The sequence below is a fragment of the Salvia splendens genome, chromosome 16 (assembly GCF_004379255.2).
Source record: "Salvia splendens isolate huo1 chromosome 16, SspV2, whole genome shotgun sequence".
Classification (NCBI taxonomy): Eukaryota; Viridiplantae; Streptophyta; class Magnoliopsida; order Lamiales; family Lamiaceae; genus Salvia; species Salvia splendens.
In genome coordinates this window covers 4091890-4111553 of record NC_056047.1, presented here as the reverse complement: position 1 = coordinate 4111553, position 19664 = coordinate 4091890, and the positions used below count along the sequence as shown (strand labels likewise).

Sequence of the window (19664 nt, the reverse complement as noted above, 5' to 3'; positions counted from 1 at the left end):
TGTGTGCACTGATAGAATACTTTTGCGATTTTGTCTTAAATCTACGTCGTTTTAACTGTCGTGGTTCGTGTTATACCAATTCTCTGAGAGGTAAAAATACGTTTGTCTGTGATGAGTTTCATGATTTTAGGTATATTTTTTTAGTGCAGCAAAAAGGTTAGAAATCAAACTAGAGAAACCTCAAAAGGCACACAGTGTTTGAGCTTAAATGTCTCTATTTGAATATGATTTCTCGTACAAGTTGGTGTGATTTACACATTTTTCTGTTTCAATTTTGTTTATGGTATGTATACATGTCTCTAATTTACACATTCAAGTGTACATAAATGCTCTTTTTTGTATGTACAGACGCACAGAACCCTCGGGTTGAGCTGATGCAGTGTCCTGATCAGAAGATACTGTCGGGGCAGCTATATTCGAGATCAAGCTGTCCTTGCAGGTCAATGGTATGCCTGTTTGCAGACAGCACAAACGGAAGATCTCCGCTCTCATTAGAGAACATCCCTCCATATCCATCACCACTCCCTACCCTCGTCTCAATTTGAGTATTCCCATCTTGAATCTCTTCTTCCGAGGCATACGAGTTCTTCTCAAGGAGCTCTCTGAACAGGGACGACCTAAAGAGCAGGCTCAAGGCCGTTGGAGACGGCTTGCTGCAAGGACTCATGAGGTTCTTGCAAGAAAACGATTCTTGAAGGTCCTCTGCACTATAAGCTTTTCTTTTCAAACAGGGAGAGAGAGGTTGAGATTCCTCCCTTGCCAAGTAAGCTGGTGCCAAAGGCGGCAGATCTATCCCCATCTTCGTGTCTTGAGCTGCAGCGACTGGAGCACTTGCTCCTGGCTTCAGCCACCTGATGTAGTTGCTCAAGTCAAAGTTGGTGACAGCGTTGATCCCTCTGTACTCTATCGCTGCAATATCATAGGCGCGTGCTGCCTCCTCCTGTGTACCTGCAATGGGTGGAAATGGCAGCTTCAGCAACACGAATCCGAGCATGGACTGAACAAATGGGATGAATTTTACAAAAACTTACTGTAAGTGCCAAGATAGAGGTACTTGTTCCCAAACACCCTTCCTATCCTTGCTTCCCATCTTCCATTATGATGGTGTCTGCATTTTGTAATCACATGTTATTATTAGAATTAAGATCCTTGCATATGAAACATAAAAATGTTTTTGCTTTGTCACATGATTTGGCATTACCTTGCAACTCCTCTGTACTTAGAAACACCTCTTGAAAAGCCACTACTTTTCCTACATTAGCATCAATAAAATTAGCATGATTCTGATAATGAAAAATAAAATGGTAGTAATAGTAAATAAAACCACATTAGTACCTTCTCAATGATGCTAGATACTCTTCTTTTGTTGTACTTTGCATCACTCCAATTTCTACCTCATGATCAGAAATCTGAACATGATGGGTTACAGTTAATTTGGTTGAAGAAAATATTTCATGAAACAAGAAAAAATATACATAAGTGTGATATTCATACTGGGAAATTAGTGAAAGTTGATGTTCCCCAATATTTAAGTGCAGCTAAATCATAAGCTCTTGCAGCAGCTTCCTCATCATCATAAGCCCCTGATAAATATTCATAACTATCAGTCCCAATTAAAATCTTTGTAAAAACAACAACACCTGAAGAAGAAGTGAATTCACTCACCAAGATAAACTGCACATTTACAGTTTCCATTCCAAGCACAAAACCATGAAAATAAAAAACACAAGAGTTTAAAGTCAAGATGCTATTTTATGTAAAGAAAAAGAGTTAAATTAGGAAATGAAGAAAGTGAAAAGAAGAAAAAACTTAACTAACCTTGTTTGCCTTTTTTCTTCTGAGAAGTATTCCATGACAGTTTATCCCACAAGTGTGCTTCATATCTGCCAGTCCATCTATGTCTGCTCACGCCCCGGTATTTGGAGCTTCTCTTCACGGTGGTGGCTGCTGCCGCCTGCTTGGGCTCCGCCACCGCTCCCTTATCTTCAGAGACAGAGGGATCTCTTCGCCTGCGCTTGACGCGTGTGGTATCGCCGTGCATGGCTGCATGGAGCCTTGCCTCGCTCTTTATCATCCTCATCGTCATCGCCATCTTTTGCTTGCAGCTTCTGCTCTTTTTTTCTTGCATAAACTGGAATCTGGATTCATCTATGTGTATATATATATAGTGACAGCATTGCAACAATGCTGTTTTTGGAGTTATTATGTTGTGTCTTTAACTCTAGCAACCTCGATGGAAACGAGGTCCACTTCGGACAACTTGCTTTTTATATCCTGTTCTACGGAGTATAATTGAAGATCCAAGCGGAAATATAAATTTATTTTGAAAGAGATTATATATACAAAATAACAAATTTAACTCGTTGGGGGATTTAAACCTTTCATTGACTTTTATAATAAGCTCTACTTCTACACATAATTGATAATTCATAAACTAGTGTATGCCATTATATCATTATATGTGAGGAATGTTGTAAAATTAGAATTTTTTTTTTAATATGGCAAAGCTATCTTGATTTTGGACAATAAATCATTTTGATGCCCAAAACATGTTGTCAAAGTAAAATTAGTTTTATATTTTCGAAAGACATTGACAGGTAGCGTAAGTAAATATAAAAATAATAGTATCAGTGTAGAATTTTCAAATGACATTGACAGATAGCATAATAAGTTCATAATCGAGCATTTTATTGGATTCATCGTCTATATTATTGATGGAGTACGGACTAAACAAGCCCAACAGCAGTGACGGCCCATCAGCCCAAAGCCCAAGGAAGAGTATCAGATCGGCATTACCAAAGAGTTCGGCCCCAGCCTACAGCTCGGTAAAAGCCAACCAATCAGTTCGGCATTACCAAAGAGTTCGGCCCCAGCCTACAGCTCGGTAAAAGCCGACCAATCAAGCTCTACTCTCAGACCGGCAAAAGCTGCTCGGCAATAGTTCAGCAGTTCGGTCTCAGTATTCGACCGAACTGGGAGATAGTGGACTCATGCAGAACCTCCACGACCTCCACTACACCCACGATCTATTTAGTGGTGTCAAGCAGTCATTAACTCATGCAGGATAGTGGACCCATGCAAGATCGCCACGATCTCCACGACATCCACTACCTAGTAAATGGCTGCATGCCACGATCTGGGTTCAATGTATAAATAGAACCTAGATCAGATAGATATGGTTAGCTTCTAAACATTCTCTCGATCTCTAGAGATAAAATACAAAATAGCAAGTCTGTATTGTAAGCTGTAGAAAACAGATCAAGCAATACAACTCTGCCCTCTTTTCTTCCCGTGGACGTAGATTTACCTCAGTAAATCGAACCACGTAAATTCTCTGCGTCGTGATCTTCATTCTCTACCAGCATTTACAAACATCAAAAATTCGCAGACTCATCACTGGCGCCGTCTGTGGGAAACAGAGAACCAAATTTGTGATAAAGCGAATCTTTGATCCTCTTCTACCAAAAAAAATGCATACCAGATCACATAACACCCGTGCCTCCGTCCGTGATAACCATGAGGAAGCTAATCCAGCAGCCCATAGGCCTGGAAAGCAGCCTCGTGAAAAATCTACTTCCAGTTCTCACGGAGAAGGAACAAGCCGCTCAAAAGGTCCACACACCGAGTCTTCCCAGCAGCCTGATTTGAATGAAGCTGTCAAGCTGTTCTTGGCCGAGAAGCAGGAGGAGTTCTTAACCTTCCTGCAGAAGAGCCAACAGCCGGAGAAGACAACGGCGGATTCTCCCTCCTCATCCAGACATGAAAGTCACTACCGCAGTAGTGACGTGTCTTCCAGGAGAAAGAATCTTCAACCCCGACATGTTCCTGTTCCTCCTCGGTACCGGAACCACAGGAGAACTCCATCTCCTCCGTACCGAAGAGATGTCGGGTTCGCCATGTACGGAGCATTAAAGACTCCGTTCTCGGACGATATCACCCGAACTCCTTTGCCGCGGAACTACCGGACACCGTCAATGACTTATGACGGGCTAGTGGATCCTCATGACTTCTTGGGACGCTATCAGTATAATATGGCGAACCAGGGTCTCAATGAGGTCCACATGTGCAAGCTGTTCCCCGAGCTACTCATCGGGAACGCCAGAAGGTGGTTCGACAGCCTTCCTCAAGGCAGCATTAGATCCTACCGAGATCTAATGGATGCTTTCCACAGGAGGTTCTTTCAGAAAGCGGAAGCCCGAAGCACTTCGGCTCAGCTGCTTTCTATACGTCAAGGTTGCGACGAAAAGATCAGCGACTTCATGACGAGATTCCACAAGGAATGCCTACAAGTAGATGATCTCAACGATCTACTTATCATTTCGGCATTCCAAAATGGAATCCAGCCCGGAGCTCTCTACAGAAAGCTCGTGGAATGCAGTCCGCAAACAGCTCAAGAGATGTGGGACATTGCGGACCAGTACTCCCGGGCCGATGAGGCAGACCGTCGCAAACGGTCGTTAGACAGCTCATCGTCCCGAGGAGACAGAAGGAAGCCCGATCATAGCGATTGGGGACATCCTCGCCGGACTCCATTTGAAAGAATTCAAAGGGCTCCGGTGCAAGACAGATTGGGACCCCGTCTCAATCCCGAGAAGCCGCCCGCTCAGTTCGTACCATTGAACAAGTCAAGAGCGGAAATTTTCGAACTGCATTCCGATATGTTCGAAAAGCCAAGGCGGACGACGAAATCGGCCTCACGCCGACCTCAGGATCAATATTGCTCCTTCCATCAAGACTACGGTCACGATACCGAGGAGTGCCGACATTTGGCTGCAGGTATTGAGGCCCTTGTGAAAGCAGGGACGTTAAAAAAATACCAAAGCAAGCAGCCGAAAAGGAACAAAAAGCAGGGAGGTGCGAACTGCGCTCCTCAGGATCCGAAAAGGCAACAGGATCCCGAAGACGACAACGAGCCGCAATATGATGGAGTAATCCTAACTATTGACGCTCTCCCTGCCGAGAAGACTAAATCGTCTCTGAAGTCATAGAGCAGAAAAAGGCTTTTGACGAACTCAAAAGTTATTTAGCCGAGCTTCCTATTCTCTCGGCTCCAACCGAAGCCGAAGTAATATTCTTATACTTAGCGGCATCAGATCAAACCATCAGTGCGGTGCTTGTACGAGAAGAAGGCCTAAAGCAGTTTCCCATCTACTTTACAAGCCGAGCATTAAGAGGTCCAGAAACAAGGTATCAACCTCTGGAAAAAATTGCTCTGGCGTTAGTAAATGCAGCAAGGAGACTGCGGCCATACTTCTATGCTCACAAGGTATGCGTCTTAACCGATCTGCCTCTTCGGCAAGTTTTGACCAAGCCAGAAGCATCAGGCAGAATCGCCAAATGGGCCATAGAGCTAGGAGAACACTCAATCGAGTACCTACCTCGGAAAGCCATCAAGGGACAAGTCTTGGCAGATTTTCTTGCAGAGGCCAAGTTCGATCAAGCAATCCCCGTCATTGCCGAACAGAAAAATTCTGCCAATGCCGAACTAGCACAGCCCTTGGAATCCAAAGAAGAGCCGCCGGACTGCTGGAGCGGATTCGTAGATGGAGCTTCAAACAAGATGGGAAGTGGAGCTGGTATTTTACTCGTCGCTCCCGACGGACACGAGGTAACCTACTCACTTCGGCTCCTATTCCCCACTACTAATAATGAAGCCGAGTACGAAGCCCTCCTGGCCGGACTCCAGTTAGCGCAAAGTCTGCTCGTCAAATCTCTCAAAGTCCATTGTGATTCACAAGTCATAGTAAATCACATGTTGGGTACAAGTGAAGCCCGTGACGAGAGAATGAAGAAGTATTTGGACAAAGCGCAAAACCTCAGCCGAAGTTTCTCCTATTTTCGGATAATCCGCGTTCCCAGAGCGGAAAATAGCCGAGCAGATACCTTAAGTAAGTTGGCCTCAGATCCGAGCTCAAAGGCGGAAGAATTAATGCATCGAAGCATTGATGAAGCCGAGGTACATTCAGTATCCAGCTCGCCGAACTGGATGACGCCGATCTTGCAGTATCTGGATCAAGGACAATTGCCCGAAGATAAGAGAGAAGCTCGGAAGATCACGTGCCGAGCACTTCGGTACAAACTTCATGAAGGAGTCCTCTTTAGAAAGTCTTACCTTCAGCCGTTATTGCGGTGCGTAGGACCAGAAGAGACGGACTACATCCTCAGAGAAGTTCATGAAGGATCGTGCGGCAGCCACATCGGAGCTAGAGCTTTAGCTAAAAAAGTTCTAAGATGGGGATATTATTGGCCAACCTTGGTACAAGAAGCAGTGCAGCTCGTCAAGACATGCCCGAAGTGCCAAATCCATGCAAATATCCCAAGGATGCCGCAGACCGATCTATCCACTATGCAAAGCCCTTGGCCTTTCATGCAATGGGGCATAGACATAGTGGGACCACTTCCTCAAGCTCCTCGGCAAATGAAATTCCTAATCGTTGCCGTGGACTACTTTACGAAGTGGGTGGAAGCTGAACCATTAGCTACGATAACGAGCTCGAAGGCATTGGATTTCGTCTGGAAGAACATAGTGTGCCGATTTGGCATACCCCACATCCTCATCTCGGATAACGGGACTCAGTTCACCGACAAGACGTTCAAGAATTGGTGCCAAGAGCTGAATATTCAACAGCGGTTCACTTCGGTCTCTCATCCACAAGCAAACGGACAAACGGAGATAACAAATCGTATCCTGGTGAAAGGGTTAAAAGCTCGGTTAGAACAAGCCAAAGGACAATGGGTAGAAAATCTCCCTCAAGTCCTATGGTCCTACCGAACTACACCCACAACCTCCAACGGTGAAACTCCGTACAGTCTGGTGTACGGCACTGAAGCCGTAATTCCGGTGGAGATCGGCGTACCCAGTCCCCGAACTCTAAATTTCTCAGCAGAAATGAATGACGACGGACTGAGAGCCGAGCTAGATCTTGCCGAAGAAAAAAGAGAATTGGCATGCATAAAAGCAGCCAAGTACAAGGAGCAAGTAGCCCGGTATTACAACCAAAGGGTGAAGAAGCTGCAATTTCAAGTGGGAGATCTCGTCTTGAGAAACAACGAAGTAAGCCGAGCAAAAAAGCTGGGCAAGCTCGAACCCACATGGGAAGGTCCGTATCGGGTGTCAGAAGTCCTCGGCAAAGGGTCTTACAAATTGGCTCACATGTCAGGAGAACAGGTACCCCGAACATGGCACATTTCCAACCTCAAAAAGTTCCATTTGTAAGAGACAGTCCGGTCAGTCAGTCTTGAGTCCTGTTCGGTCAATGTGCTTTATTTGGTTTGCTTGGTCTTTATTTGTCTCTGTGCGTTTTGTCTGTGTGTTTTGTCTGTCTCTGTGCGTGTCGTCTCTTACAAATGTTACTGAGGTATCTTGTTCTTCGAAGGCTGATCCCCTTCTTAGAACATATACAAGCCAACGATTGTGAGTCAAAGCTTCTACAGAAGATACAAGACCACAATTCAGCTTAAACAAGCAGTTCGTCTGAAACGAGCTGCAACAAGCCAACGATTGTGAGTCAAAGCTTCTACAGAAGATACAAGACCACAATTCAGCTTAAACAAGCAGTTCGTCTGAAACGAGCTGCAACAAGCCAACGATTGTGAGTCAAAGCTTCTACAGAAGATACAAGACCACAATTCAGCTTAAACAAGCAGTTCGTCTGAAACGAGCTGCAACAAGCCAACGATTGTGAGTCAAAGCTTCTAAAGAGGATACAAGACCACAATTCAGCTTAAACAAGCACTTCGTCTGAAACGAACTGCAACGAAAGTCCGATTCTCGCGATAAAACTTGCCTGAATTAGGACAAGGGAAAGTCCGATCCACGCGATAAAACTCGCCGAATTAGGACAAGGGAAAGTCCGATCCCCAAATTAGGACAACGGAAAGTCCGATCCGAGCGATTAAACTCGCCAAATTAGGACACAAGCTCAGTCCGGTCAAAGATGTTTATTTCATCAGACCAAAGACCAAGTCCGGTCAAAGATGTTTATTTCATCAGACCAAAGACGAGTCCGGTCAAAGATGTTTATTTCATCCGACCAAAGACGAGTCCGGTCAAAGATGTTTATTTCATCCGACCAAAGACGAGTCCGGTCAAAGATGTTTATTTCATCAGACCAAAGACCGAGTCCGGTCAAAGATGTTTATTTCATCAGACCAAAGACGAGTCCGGACAAAGATGTTTATTTCATCAGACCAAAGACGAGTCCGGTCAAAGATGTTTATCGGACCAAGGACCAAGTCCGGTCAAAGATGTTTACTTCATAAGACCGAGGACAAACATCAACTTACCCCGTACCTTTATCCAGAATGCCGAAGTGACTCGCTTCGCCGAAGTAATTCACTTCGCTTTTCGGGGGGGGTAGTGATGGAGTACGGACTAAACAAGCCCAACAGCAGTGACGGCCCATCAGCCCAAAGCCCAAGGAAGAGTATCAGATCGGCATTACCAAAGAGTTCGGCCCCAGCCTACAGCTCGGTAAAAGCCAACCAATCAGTTCGGCATTACCAAAGAGTTCGGCCCCAGCCTACAGCTCGGTAAAAGCCGACCAATCAAGCTCTACTCTCAGACCGGCAAAAGCTGCTCGGCAATAGTTCAGCAGTTCGGTCTCAGTATTCGACCGAACTGGGAGATAGTGGACTCATGCAGAACCTCCACGACCTCCACTACACCCACGATCTATTTAGTGGTGTCAAGCAGTCATTAACTCATGCAGGATAGTGGACCCATGCAAGATCGCCACGATCTCCACGACATCCACTACCTAGTAAATGGCTGCATGCCACGATCTGGGTTCAATGTATAAATAGAACCTAGATCAGATAGATAGGGTTAGCTTCTAAACATTCTCTCGATCTCTAGAGATAAAATACAAAATAGCAAGTCTGTATTGTAAGCTGTAGAAAACAGATCAAGCAATACAACTCTGCCCTCTTTTCTTCCCGTGGACGTAGATTTACCTCAGTAAATCGAACCACGTAAATTCTCTGCGTCGTGATCTTCATTCTCTACCAGCATTTACAAACATCAAAAATTCGCAGACTCATCAATTATTTAATTAAATTTAACACTAATACTCCAGTTTTTGTCCTATATATTAAGTATCTATATTTTGTGAGTATTTATGTGCCTCCAAAGGGGGGAGTGTGACTGAATTATGTGCAGCGATTCTAACAATGGAATCAACCATGGTAATATTCTACATATTTCATTTTTAATGATAAAAATATCCAACAATAAATTGATGGTTTGTTGGCGCGAAACGTCATAAAATTTTACGTGTATGAACTTGTAAGAAAAAAAAAGTCACATTTTGCAACATTAAGACATGGGTGGTCATTTTATTTAGGGGTATTAGGTATATGTGATAGATGGAGTAAGATTGATAGGATGGAGTTAGATTTGAGTATTGAATCATTTAATTATGGTTCGAATTCGATTAATTGATTATGATGTGAGATAAATTGAAGGATCATCATTTAAATCTAAATGAAAAAATATTGAAGGAGTAATACTTTTTGTGTAGGTATTTTTTGGATTCTGTAATACAGATTAAATAATCAATGCAATTTTGTGGAATACTCCATTATTTACTATCTTCAGTTCTTCACCACTACCAATAACATTAAAATTAATAAAATAAGAGATGAATAGAGTGATTAAGGGACTAAGAGTGGGTGACAAATTTTTTGGAGAAGTAAACAAAAGCACATGATTATTGATCGTGGATGGTTGTACTAGTAACTTTTTTACGCAGCAAAAAAGTTATTTGGAGATTATTTGAATTATAATTGATTAATAAAATGATGTTATTAAGCATTTCAAGAAAAAAAAATTAAATAAACCCAAAATCAATTCATGAAGTATATAAATTAATTTTAATTAAGGCGCACCAGAAGTACAATCCAAGCTGATTGAGTGCGAATTCAATATCGGGATTCAAGTTTAATGCTTATTGGGCCTCATTACAAAACTAATTGGGCTATTTTATGAAGCCCATTCTATTGAATAATGTGGGCTATTATCAGTTGAGCCCAAACGGAAACCCACGTGCCCACCACGTGACCTTCCTCATTTCTGCTGCAGTATTTGTTGGCGCCATTGTGCGCACCCCAATCAATTGAGCATTCTCTTCAAGCTTTCCGCCGTAATGCACTCGCTTCCTTCCGGCGCGTAGAGTTTGAACGCCTCAGCGTGCTCTCATTTCCCAACCATGGCGGACGGTCATTCCTTCAACAATATCTCTCTCGGTGGTCGTGGAGGAACTGTGAGTGTGTTTATTTTGCTACGTTTGTTCATTGTCGAATTAATTCATCCTTCATTACCGTTTCCTGACCTAATTTGGGTGTATATGTACCCTAACCCTAGTTTTGTGTGTTTGTGTGTGTTGTTTGCGTCAGAAATGCTGTTACTTCGAGTTTATTCTGTGTTAATCCATATAGTCGTGCCAAAATTAGGGTTTTTTTTCGTGTTCGTTCTTTTCTTACGAGGTGATCAGAATTTGTTTGTTGTTTTGAGGTTCCTGAAGCTTATTTTCTATACTTATATCAACCCTTATTAAGTTCTCTGCTACAACGCAAATTGGTTGGGAAGAATATGACATTTGACATGTTTTAGGAGTTAGGACTAAAGTCATCGGAAACTAATCCCCTAATCTCAGAATTTCAACCGCCTAAACCCAGAATGCAACAATATTCCTCTCTCTCTCTTAACTAATCTGCATCAGAGAGAGAGAGAGAGGAGAAATTAATTGCATTTCTTGAATTTCTCCTCACATCCATTATGCAATTGAAAACCATAAACACCTTCGCAGTGACACTGATGTTAATAAGGGGTAGGATCTTTTCTCTGAGCTCCCATATTTGGATAGCCCATCAGAAATGTGGCTTTTTTGTGTCAAGGCGAATGAACTAGATTTTCCTGGAGAGTTAGTCGAACTCTTGAAGGGAAAGAAGGAAAAATTGAAGCAAAGAAGATGAAAAGCTGAATTTAGGCCTTGTTTTGCTGGTTTTGTGATGTGGATATTAATTTTTGAGAATCTGATGTTAGTCTTGTACTAGTTTTTTTTCATTGAAGAAAGGAAATTGTGACCTACTTTCGTTTGCAGAATCCAGGACAACTTAAAGTTCACTCAGGTGGGATAATATGGAAGAAACTAGGAGGTGGCAAGGCCGTGGATGTTGATAAATCTGATTTGCTGGGCCTTACATGGATGAAGGTACCTCGATCTAACCAACTTGGAGTTCGGACCAAAGATGGCCTCAACTACAAGTTTACTGGTTTCCGGGATCAGGTGGGTGTGTATATCTTTTCATTCTTTTTCCGAACTGCGAGCTCCCGAGAACATGTAATTTAAGACATTCTTAACTTGTGTCATAACTGGTTCAAACTTCATGTAAGTTAAAAAGATGGAGTACATGGAACTTTTTGCGTTTATCAATTTGTGAAGCAGTTAAACCTGATCTGTTTATACTCTGCATGTATGAACCACTTGGTATGATAACTTGCGCTTGTGGATGCTTTTTATGCAGGATGTGGCAAGCCTTAATACATTCTTCCAGTCCAATTTTTCAGCAACTCCAGAGGAGAAGCAGCTCTCTGTCAGTGGGAAAAATTGGGGAGAAGTTGATTTAAATGGTATTTGTATAGCTCCCATTACATTTGATATATTCCTTTTGTGTCCATAAGGTTGTTTGTCATCATATAAATATATCTGTCGATGCTCAGTTGTTTCATTTGAAACAATGTCAACATTTTCTCATTTTGTTTTTTATTAGTATGATGTCCTTATTGGTATCAAATCTTTGGAATCAAGTGGGATGTATAGATGACCGTTACACTCCTTTGATTCCCAGGGAATACACTTACTTTTCTTGTGGGTAATAAGCAAGCATTCGAGATATCTCTAGCCGATGTAGCACAAACCCAACTTCAAGGGAAAAATGATGTCATGCTGGAATTCCATGTTGATGATACAACTGGTGCCAACGAGGTACTTATTATTCCATGTAATTCAATATTCATGGTTGTCTGGTGTTCATTGCCATCTCTTGTGATAAGTAGAAAAATTATTGTCTATAAGAGCATCTCCAAGGGTAGAAGGTATATAGAAAAGGTATATTATGTATTTACCTTCTTAAAAAGTGAAATATACCCTTTTAAAAAGTAACACATTCCAAAGGGAAAAAGGTATGTAGAAAGATAAATTATTTTTAAAAAATAAAATAATAGTACAAAATGCATTAAAAACATAAAGTGCAATACCTTCTCAAATACCTTTTCCCTTTGAGAAGGGTTTTTCATGAAAAGAAGGCAAATATAGTAGTTATAAGAATTTACCTCTCTATTGATGGGGTGGTTAATATACCTCTTCAAAATGTGAAAAGGTATAATACCTTCTCAAATACCTATCCCCTTGGAGAATGATTTTTCATGAAAAAAAGGTAAATATGGTAGTTATATTAGTTTACCTCTCCATTTACCTCTCCCCTTGGAGATGCTCTAAGATTTATCATCAATCTAGATTGATTTCTTGTTATTTGGTAATTTCTTGCAAATTTGATAAATCTATTTTCTTGCAGAAAGACTCATTAATGGAAATAAGTTTCCACATCCCTAATTCAAATACTCAATTTGTTGGCGATGAAAACCGACCTTCTGCTCAGGTATTTCTCTTGCATGAATCCCATATGTTGGTTATCTTTCAGCCATTTATGTAATTAGTAATATGTCATTTTGCAGGTTTTCAGAGACAAGATTGTCTCCATGGCAGATGTTGGAGCAGGAGGTGAAGAAGCTGTTGTTACATTTGATGGGATCGCCATACTTACTCCTAGGTGGGTTACCTCAGTTTCTAGAATAATTTGCAGCCCGACGTCAGTAATCTCTCTGCTGCAGATTTTCTGACATTAACTTTTGTTCAGGGGACGATACAGTGTCGAACTTCATCTTTCCTTTTTACGTCTCCAAGGACAAGCTAATGACTTCAAAATTCAGTACAGTAGTGTAGTTCGTGTTTTTTGGTTGCCTAAGGTATTTTTCTTGCCCTTCTTGAAAATCCTATTTGAATGGTATTTGCACATACCAATATTGGGAAATCTACTGTATTAATTGCATAATTGTTTCTCGAATAACAGGACATTACCTATTTCATAAACCACCTCTAATGGTTATGCTACTTTTTTTTTCCTGCAGTTCAACCAACCGCACACCTTTGTTGTTGTGACACTTGATCCACCAATTAGGAAGGGCCAAACCTTGTATCCACATATTGTGATGCAGGTTGATATTTGATTGGTTTAATTCTTTTAGTGAATATGAAAATTTGAGGATTGATTTGAAGTTTTTATGAGATTCTCTTTTTTTAATCTCATAACAGTTTGAGACTGATGCTATTATGGACACCACTTTGTCAATGAGTGAAGACCTTTACAATTCCAAATACAAAGAAAAGCTTGAACCAGATCACAAGGTAATGATCTACTATTATTTTATAGAATGCTTGACCCAGATCACTGGATCTCAAACTGCTTCCTTGGCAAGTATAGGTAAAGTAGGTAGCCCATACCATTTGCCTTATATTTCCCCTCAAAAGCTTTATTTCTTTTTACTGGATCCTTTCCTCTGTCACTATGGAGGGTTTCATATGTCTGCTTGGTAAGCTGAGAAAATATGCCATGACTTATCTTTTTGTTTAAATTTCAGGGACTCATCCATGAGGTCTTCATTACTATATTGCGTGGTTTATCTGGTGCCAAAGTCACTAAACCAGGAAAATTCCGTAGTAGTCAGGATGGTTATGCTGTCAAGTCATCGCTCAAAGCTGAAGATGGAGTTCTCTATCCTCTTGAAAAGAGCTTTTTCTTTTTACCCAAGCCACCCACTCTAATTCTTCATGAGGAGGTACAGTATGAAGTTACCTTTTGGGCTTCTTTAATCTTTACCATGTTTAGATGAAATGGCATCTGAGCACTCTTCTGTCCAACATATTATAGATTGACTACGTGGAGTTTGAGAGGCATACTGCTGGAGGTTCAAACATGCATTATTTTGATTTTCTCATCAGACTTAAGACTGAGCAAGAGCACCTTTTCAGAAATATTCAGAGAAATGAGTATCACAATCTCTTTCAATTTGTCAAGTGAAGTGCCTCTTGCTTGTTACCTTCTTATTTTCTGATTGAAGTTCATAATTGAAGTTGGTCATAACTTGGTGTATGATATTATGATGTTTCAGAGATAAAGATTTGAAGATTATGAATTTCAATGCGGGGAGTGTCCCGAATGCCGAAGGAGTTGCAGCTGTTCTGCAGAGTGATATTGATGATGCTGTTGATCCACATCTCGAGAGAATCAGGAATGAAGCAATTGGAGATGAGAGTGATGAGGAGGTGCAGCTTCTATTTCCTTTTTCCCGTCTTTCTGAAGTACATCACATGCAGATATTTGCAAAATGCAACTACCAACTACAGTTAAATACTGATTGAATTTAGTCATCACTTAATGTGCAAACTTAATCACAGGATGAAGATTTTGTTATTGATAAAGACGACGGAGGCTCCCCCACTGATGACTCTGGGGGAGACGACTCTGATGCTAGTGACAGCGGAGGGGAGAAAGAGGTAACATCTCTCTCGTCATATCTGTTTTTATATTTTGATTTGAATATTAATTATGGAGCCTGACTTGAATCTATGGTGTGGTTTAGGCAACACCGAAAAAGAAGCCCAAGAAGGAACCTTCTGCTGCTAAGGCGTCATCGAGTAGGAAAAAAACAAAAGATGACGATGATGATGGAAAGAAGAAGAAACAAAAGAAGAAAAAGGATCCGAATGCCCCCAAAAAAGCAATGAGTTCCTTCATGTTCTTCTCTCAAGCCGAAAGAGAGGTTTGTACAGCCTAAATGTACACAAGTTTGTTTGAATGTGTCTATCATTGTGCCCTTAACTCAATTTGTGTGCTTTTCTGATGCAGGATGTGAAGAAGACTAATCCAGGAATTGCGTTTACAGAAGTAGGAAAAGTACTAGGAGAAAGATGGAATAAGATGACAGGTATTTACCACATTCTAGTTTCTACACAGCATTGCTTTTTTACGAGCCCAAGGCTGATGCTGTTGTTTCTGCAGCCGAGGAGAAGGCTCCATATGAAGCAAAAGCCCGGGCTGACAAGAAACGCTACGGTGATGAGATCAGTGGCTATAAGAATCCACAGCCGATGGCAATCGACTCACCAGATGGATCTGACACCTCTTAGAGTTCCATCGCTGACGAACTGTCTGAGGTTTCATATAGCCGGTCTCCTAGCCATGACGTTTTACAGCTGATACATGTGTCTTGTTACACAGATCTGTGAAATGGCTAATGCAACCATGTTGATGCATGTGCTTATATAATCGAACCAAATTTGGAGTGATAAAGGTTAGTGTTCCACATCAAGTGGAGGGTTTGGGAATAGATGTAGCCTTTTTGAAATGTGAAAGTAATTTAAATTCGTATTATTGTGAGAGCCAAATGCAAGTTAGATTTTATTCAAGACTAGTATCACCCACGTGCGTGCACGACTTAAATTTTCTTTACACAAAAATAAAACTGTCAATTAAGTAAACAAATATAGAATTTATAAATACAAATAAAATTATATAGAGTTTATAGATCACAATGCAAACCAATTATATTAGTTACGAAGCAATCTTGATTATGTTTTAAATAATTTTGGTGATGTTGAAAGATCAAAATAGCTTCCTATATCGTCTTATATATTATTTTCAATAACATTCAAAATTAAATGTAATATTTATGTTTGAATTAATTACATAACCCATCAATCTCTTTACTTACTAATCAATTAACATTCAATTATTACTAATTGAGAATCGATGAAAAATAGGAACCAAGAAATTAGAAAAATACAGCAGTTGATTAGAATGCAATCAAGAAATTGAAAATTCAATAACAAATGGAATCCAGAATCGCATATGCTAATGGAGCTTTGCCCTACCATTCACCGGCCTCCATGTCCATCTATCTTCAATAGCATTCATCTTATCTGTTCATTGTCTTCAACACTTTTATCGGCATGCCATCTTTTCCATCAGGCCAGTGTGCCCCCAGTTGTAGGTAAGAACTTCACACAAAAATCAACTACAGACACTGTTAAAAATTGTGATCCGCAAGAGTTTATGACTATAAAATTTCACAAAATATTCACCAGTTCCAAAACCAAAATTGGCAAAAGGATGCTTCCATAGTCTCAATCATTGACCAATGGTTGTAAGATCACTAAGGAGGTGAATCTCATTTAATATGGTTTCAATTTTCTTGTAAGAACACAAACAACAAATATTAGTAACATAATAATCACACAAAAAGAGTGCGTAAAGTAGATGAATATAAAAAGGTATAGCAAGATCCATACTAAATTCAAATTTTCTTTTTTCAGAAATTTCAATGATGCAATAAGAGAAGTTTGTGAGTAGGTGAATTAGAAGTTAGCAATTGACATATATTTATAGCCATAGATTTGAATTTTATCCATTAATTATCCATTTGTAATGGCGCTAATGTTAAATGGTGTAATGAACAAATCCATTATTAAGAGAATAAAAACAATTAATCATTTAATAAAAATGACATTATAAAATCTTAGAAGTTTTAAAACATCATATTTATTGCTATGATTTTACATTACTCTTTATCATCATATTTTTGTGTTCGTTAAACCTTATAAACTATGTTACATTTTTTTAATATTATATTCTATGCTTGAAATCATTCAAAATTATTGGTAAAAATTGTCAATTGATTGGTCCAAACTCCAAAGTGGCCATTGAATAGGCGGTTACATGAAAAAATTTATAACGTAAAATGCCAAAACTTTATTCGGTAATTACAATGACAGCTTCCTCCTAATTTTCAGCTCTAGTCTTGATTAAATCAATGGCCGTTTCTTAATAATTGTCTCCTCTATTCTTGGATTTCTTCCATCGGCTAACTTCAATCTACACGTCTCACTAATACAAATATTCATGGCTGAATTATGGAGCCCTATTGAATATTCATGGCAGTTATGCACAGTTCATAACCCAAAAACGTATGGTGCAAAAATTCAGAGCTATAATTCAAAAAAATTGAAAATACTATCCAAAGCTCATAAATATTTAAAATCTTACTCAAAACTTAATAAATATTCAAAATATAGCCAAAAACTCGCTTTTTATATAGATATATGTAGATATAGATATAGATAATTAGTTAATTCATCAACTTCTCTAGGTTTTTTTTATAACTTATTTGTTCATTAAACTTGTGTAGCTTTGATTTTTCCCAAGTCACTTTAGTTTATTATTGCCTTTTTCTTCTCCAACTTAGGCTTGAATTCAGTTTCCCCTGAAAGGTTTAAAATCAAAAGCATTCTATTATGTAATTATAAATTACAAAAAAAAAACTGATTAGGCTACAACTTTTCCTGATTATATATAGTGGTATTAATTTACATTGAGCTTGTTTCAATTTAGTGAGTTTTCGATGATCACTACTTTACTAGTAGTTTCTACTAGACTATTCTTTATAGTACATATTTTTATCACCAAGTAGAGTAGGAGTACGATTTTCTTCAGCAAGCTAATTAGAAAAATTATACCCTATTAATTGGACGAATTAAGTCCTAATGAACCATTATAAAACCAAAATAAAAAGGTGTTACATATATGGTAGGAACGAAATTTCCAGGTTTTGATTTTGAATAATGCAGAAATAAAGACACAAAAATGATGGGAAAAAACTGACTCGTTTTAACTCATCATCACCATTCTTCTTCAGTCCCATAGATATACATATTCAACAATGCAACAAACATTGAATGAATAAAGAAATCATGAAGCAACTAAAAAACAAAGGTTACAACACAGTCTCTAGCAAGCTTCCCCCACCCTACACCCAAGCGCCCCGGCAAACCTAGTCATCACCGCCACCTTCTCCCCCGACGCCGCCTCCACATGGTCGTAAAGCTCGGGATGCTTCCCCACGAAACTCTTATCCCCGGACTCAATGAAGAAAGCCCCCCTCAAGAAAATATCCCCCTGCGACCTCCACGTCCATGACTTCCACGTCGACTCAGGCGTGTACTCCCTCTTGGTCACCTCCTTGGCGTACCCGTTCAACGGCGGCGCAATGTACCTGTTCCCCTGGCTTATGATTGTCGGGTTCATGCTCCCTCCGATGGCGTACATGTTCCAATGCGTGTAGTCGTTGTTGACCACGTGGAAGTATCCGAACCGGCACCTCGGCATCCTCTGCACCATCCTCTTCCCGAAGTGGTTGAACGCCACCGTGATTTGCATCTTCTTGTCGATGTAGTGTGCGTCGTTGGCGCCGAAGAGCATCGCCTCGTTGTGGTCGGTGAAGTGGCTGTTGGAAATAGTGATACCAGTGGATCCCCAGATGACGTCGATAAGTCCGTCGCTGGCACGTGTCATTGACACGTGGTCGATCCAGATGTCTGTGGACCCGAAGACGGAGATCCCGTCCCCGTCGCTGCGGGTGCGGAACCCGTAGTGGTCGACGGAGTCGCGGATCTCGCCTCCGGTCCCGGAGACGATCCGGTGGATCTTGAGGCCGTGGATGATGACGTTGTGGACGAACTGGACGGTGATGCCGGCGCCGTGGGCGATGTAGACGGACGCGCCGCGGCCGTCGATGGTCTTGTCGCTCGTCATGATCAGCTCCTGGTTGAGCCGGATCACCATGCTCCGCTCGAAGATGATCCACAGGGGCTCCTTCTGGATCACAGCGTGGCGGAGGGTGCCTGGCTTCGGGTTGACCATGTCGTTGTCGGAGGAGTCGGTGACCACGTAGATCTTGCCGCCTTTCCCGCCCTTGGCCTTGCGCCCGAAACCTAGGGCGCAGTCAGCCAGGCGGAACCGGTTGTTGGCCCAGTTTGGGTCGCAACGCCAGCAGCGGTCGATGGGGTTCGTCGCCATGCATGGCCCGGTGTAAACCCTGTGTGACAACTCCCTCCTCGTGTTGTTCGAGCCCTCGAGCTCATATAGAGTCCTATAATAACGTTTTACCAATTAGAATAAGTACGTCCTGATTTGTTTATATTATAAATTAAGACACATATATTTTCAAAAAAATGTAAAAATATGTTTTTGATTATTGATGATAGCTCTTTATAACAATTTGCATAAATTTGAAGATATTATAAAAGAATAAAAAAAGTAAGCATGGCAGTGACATAAGCCCCTTGACTATTTGCTGTCTAATTTCACCTGGTGGTATGGACATTGAAATGATTGACAACTTTAGCCGGCATCGGCTCGTAAGTTTTCAAGGTGCGATTCCAGGCTTCTGCAGCTTTCTTGGACCAATAGTCATCGTATTGGGCTATATTAGCCGAGACGAATGGAAGAGTCAAAACAAAGATAAGCGAGAGCGAATATAACCCCCCTCGCCCCATATTGTATCCTTTATTTTTTTATTCACGGTCTGGTCAAATGGAACCCTTAAAGATTTATTTTAGGGGTTCCCGACCGTGTTATTGAAATCATACCAGGACAGAGTGATTCTGGGATGTTTTATTGATTTTTCATGTTGTAAGATTGTGATTATATACAACATTGTCTCAGGTGCAAAAACTGCGGGGAACCATTATCAGATTCAATGGTAATGC

General features: G+C 40.8%; 3 protein-coding genes across 3 annotated transcripts; 1 reads left to right on the top strand and 2 right to left on the bottom strand.

Annotated features, from left to right (window-relative positions):
* Positions 1–371: 371 nt before the first annotated feature.
* Positions 372–2092, bottom strand: LOC121771096 (AP2-like ethylene-responsive transcription factor At1g79700). Its single transcript, XM_042167887.1, has 7 exons — positions 1819–2092; positions 1666–1674; positions 1495–1583; positions 1336–1409; positions 1202–1252; positions 1032–1108; positions 372–948 (listed from the first exon to the last, which is right to left on the bottom strand). The coding sequence occupies exons 1-7, from the start codon at positions 2090–2092 to the stop codon at positions 389–391; spliced, it is 1134 nt and encodes a 377-aa protein (XP_042023821.1). The 3' UTR covers positions 372–388.
* An 8028-nt stretch (positions 2093–10120) lies between these two features.
* On the top strand, positions 10121–15527 carry LOC121772262 (FACT complex subunit SSRP1-like). Its single transcript, XM_042169283.1, has 16 exons — positions 10121–10262; positions 11103–11288; positions 11527–11632; positions 11851–11987; positions 12577–12660; positions 12737–12831; positions 12919–13027; positions 13190–13276; positions 13374–13466; positions 13700–13897; positions 13990–14135; positions 14231–14384; positions 14517–14615; positions 14702–14881; positions 14968–15046; positions 15121–15527. Exons 1-16 carry the CDS (start codon positions 10209–10211, stop codon positions 15246–15248), a joined length of 1935 nt encoding a protein of 644 aa, XP_042025217.1. The 5' UTR covers positions 10121–10208; the 3' UTR covers positions 15249–15527.
* Positions 15528–17761: 2234 nt separating this feature from the next.
* LOC121772533 (probable pectate lyase P59) lies at positions 17762–19558 on the bottom strand. The gene is made up of 2 exons (XM_042169668.1): positions 19264–19558; positions 17762–19045 (listed from the first exon to the last, which is right to left on the bottom strand). Exons 1-2 carry the CDS (start codon positions 19449–19451, stop codon positions 17905–17907), a joined length of 1329 nt encoding a protein of 442 aa, XP_042025602.1. The 5' UTR covers positions 19452–19558; the 3' UTR covers positions 17762–17904.
* Between the last annotated feature and the right edge of the window lie 106 nt (positions 19559–19664).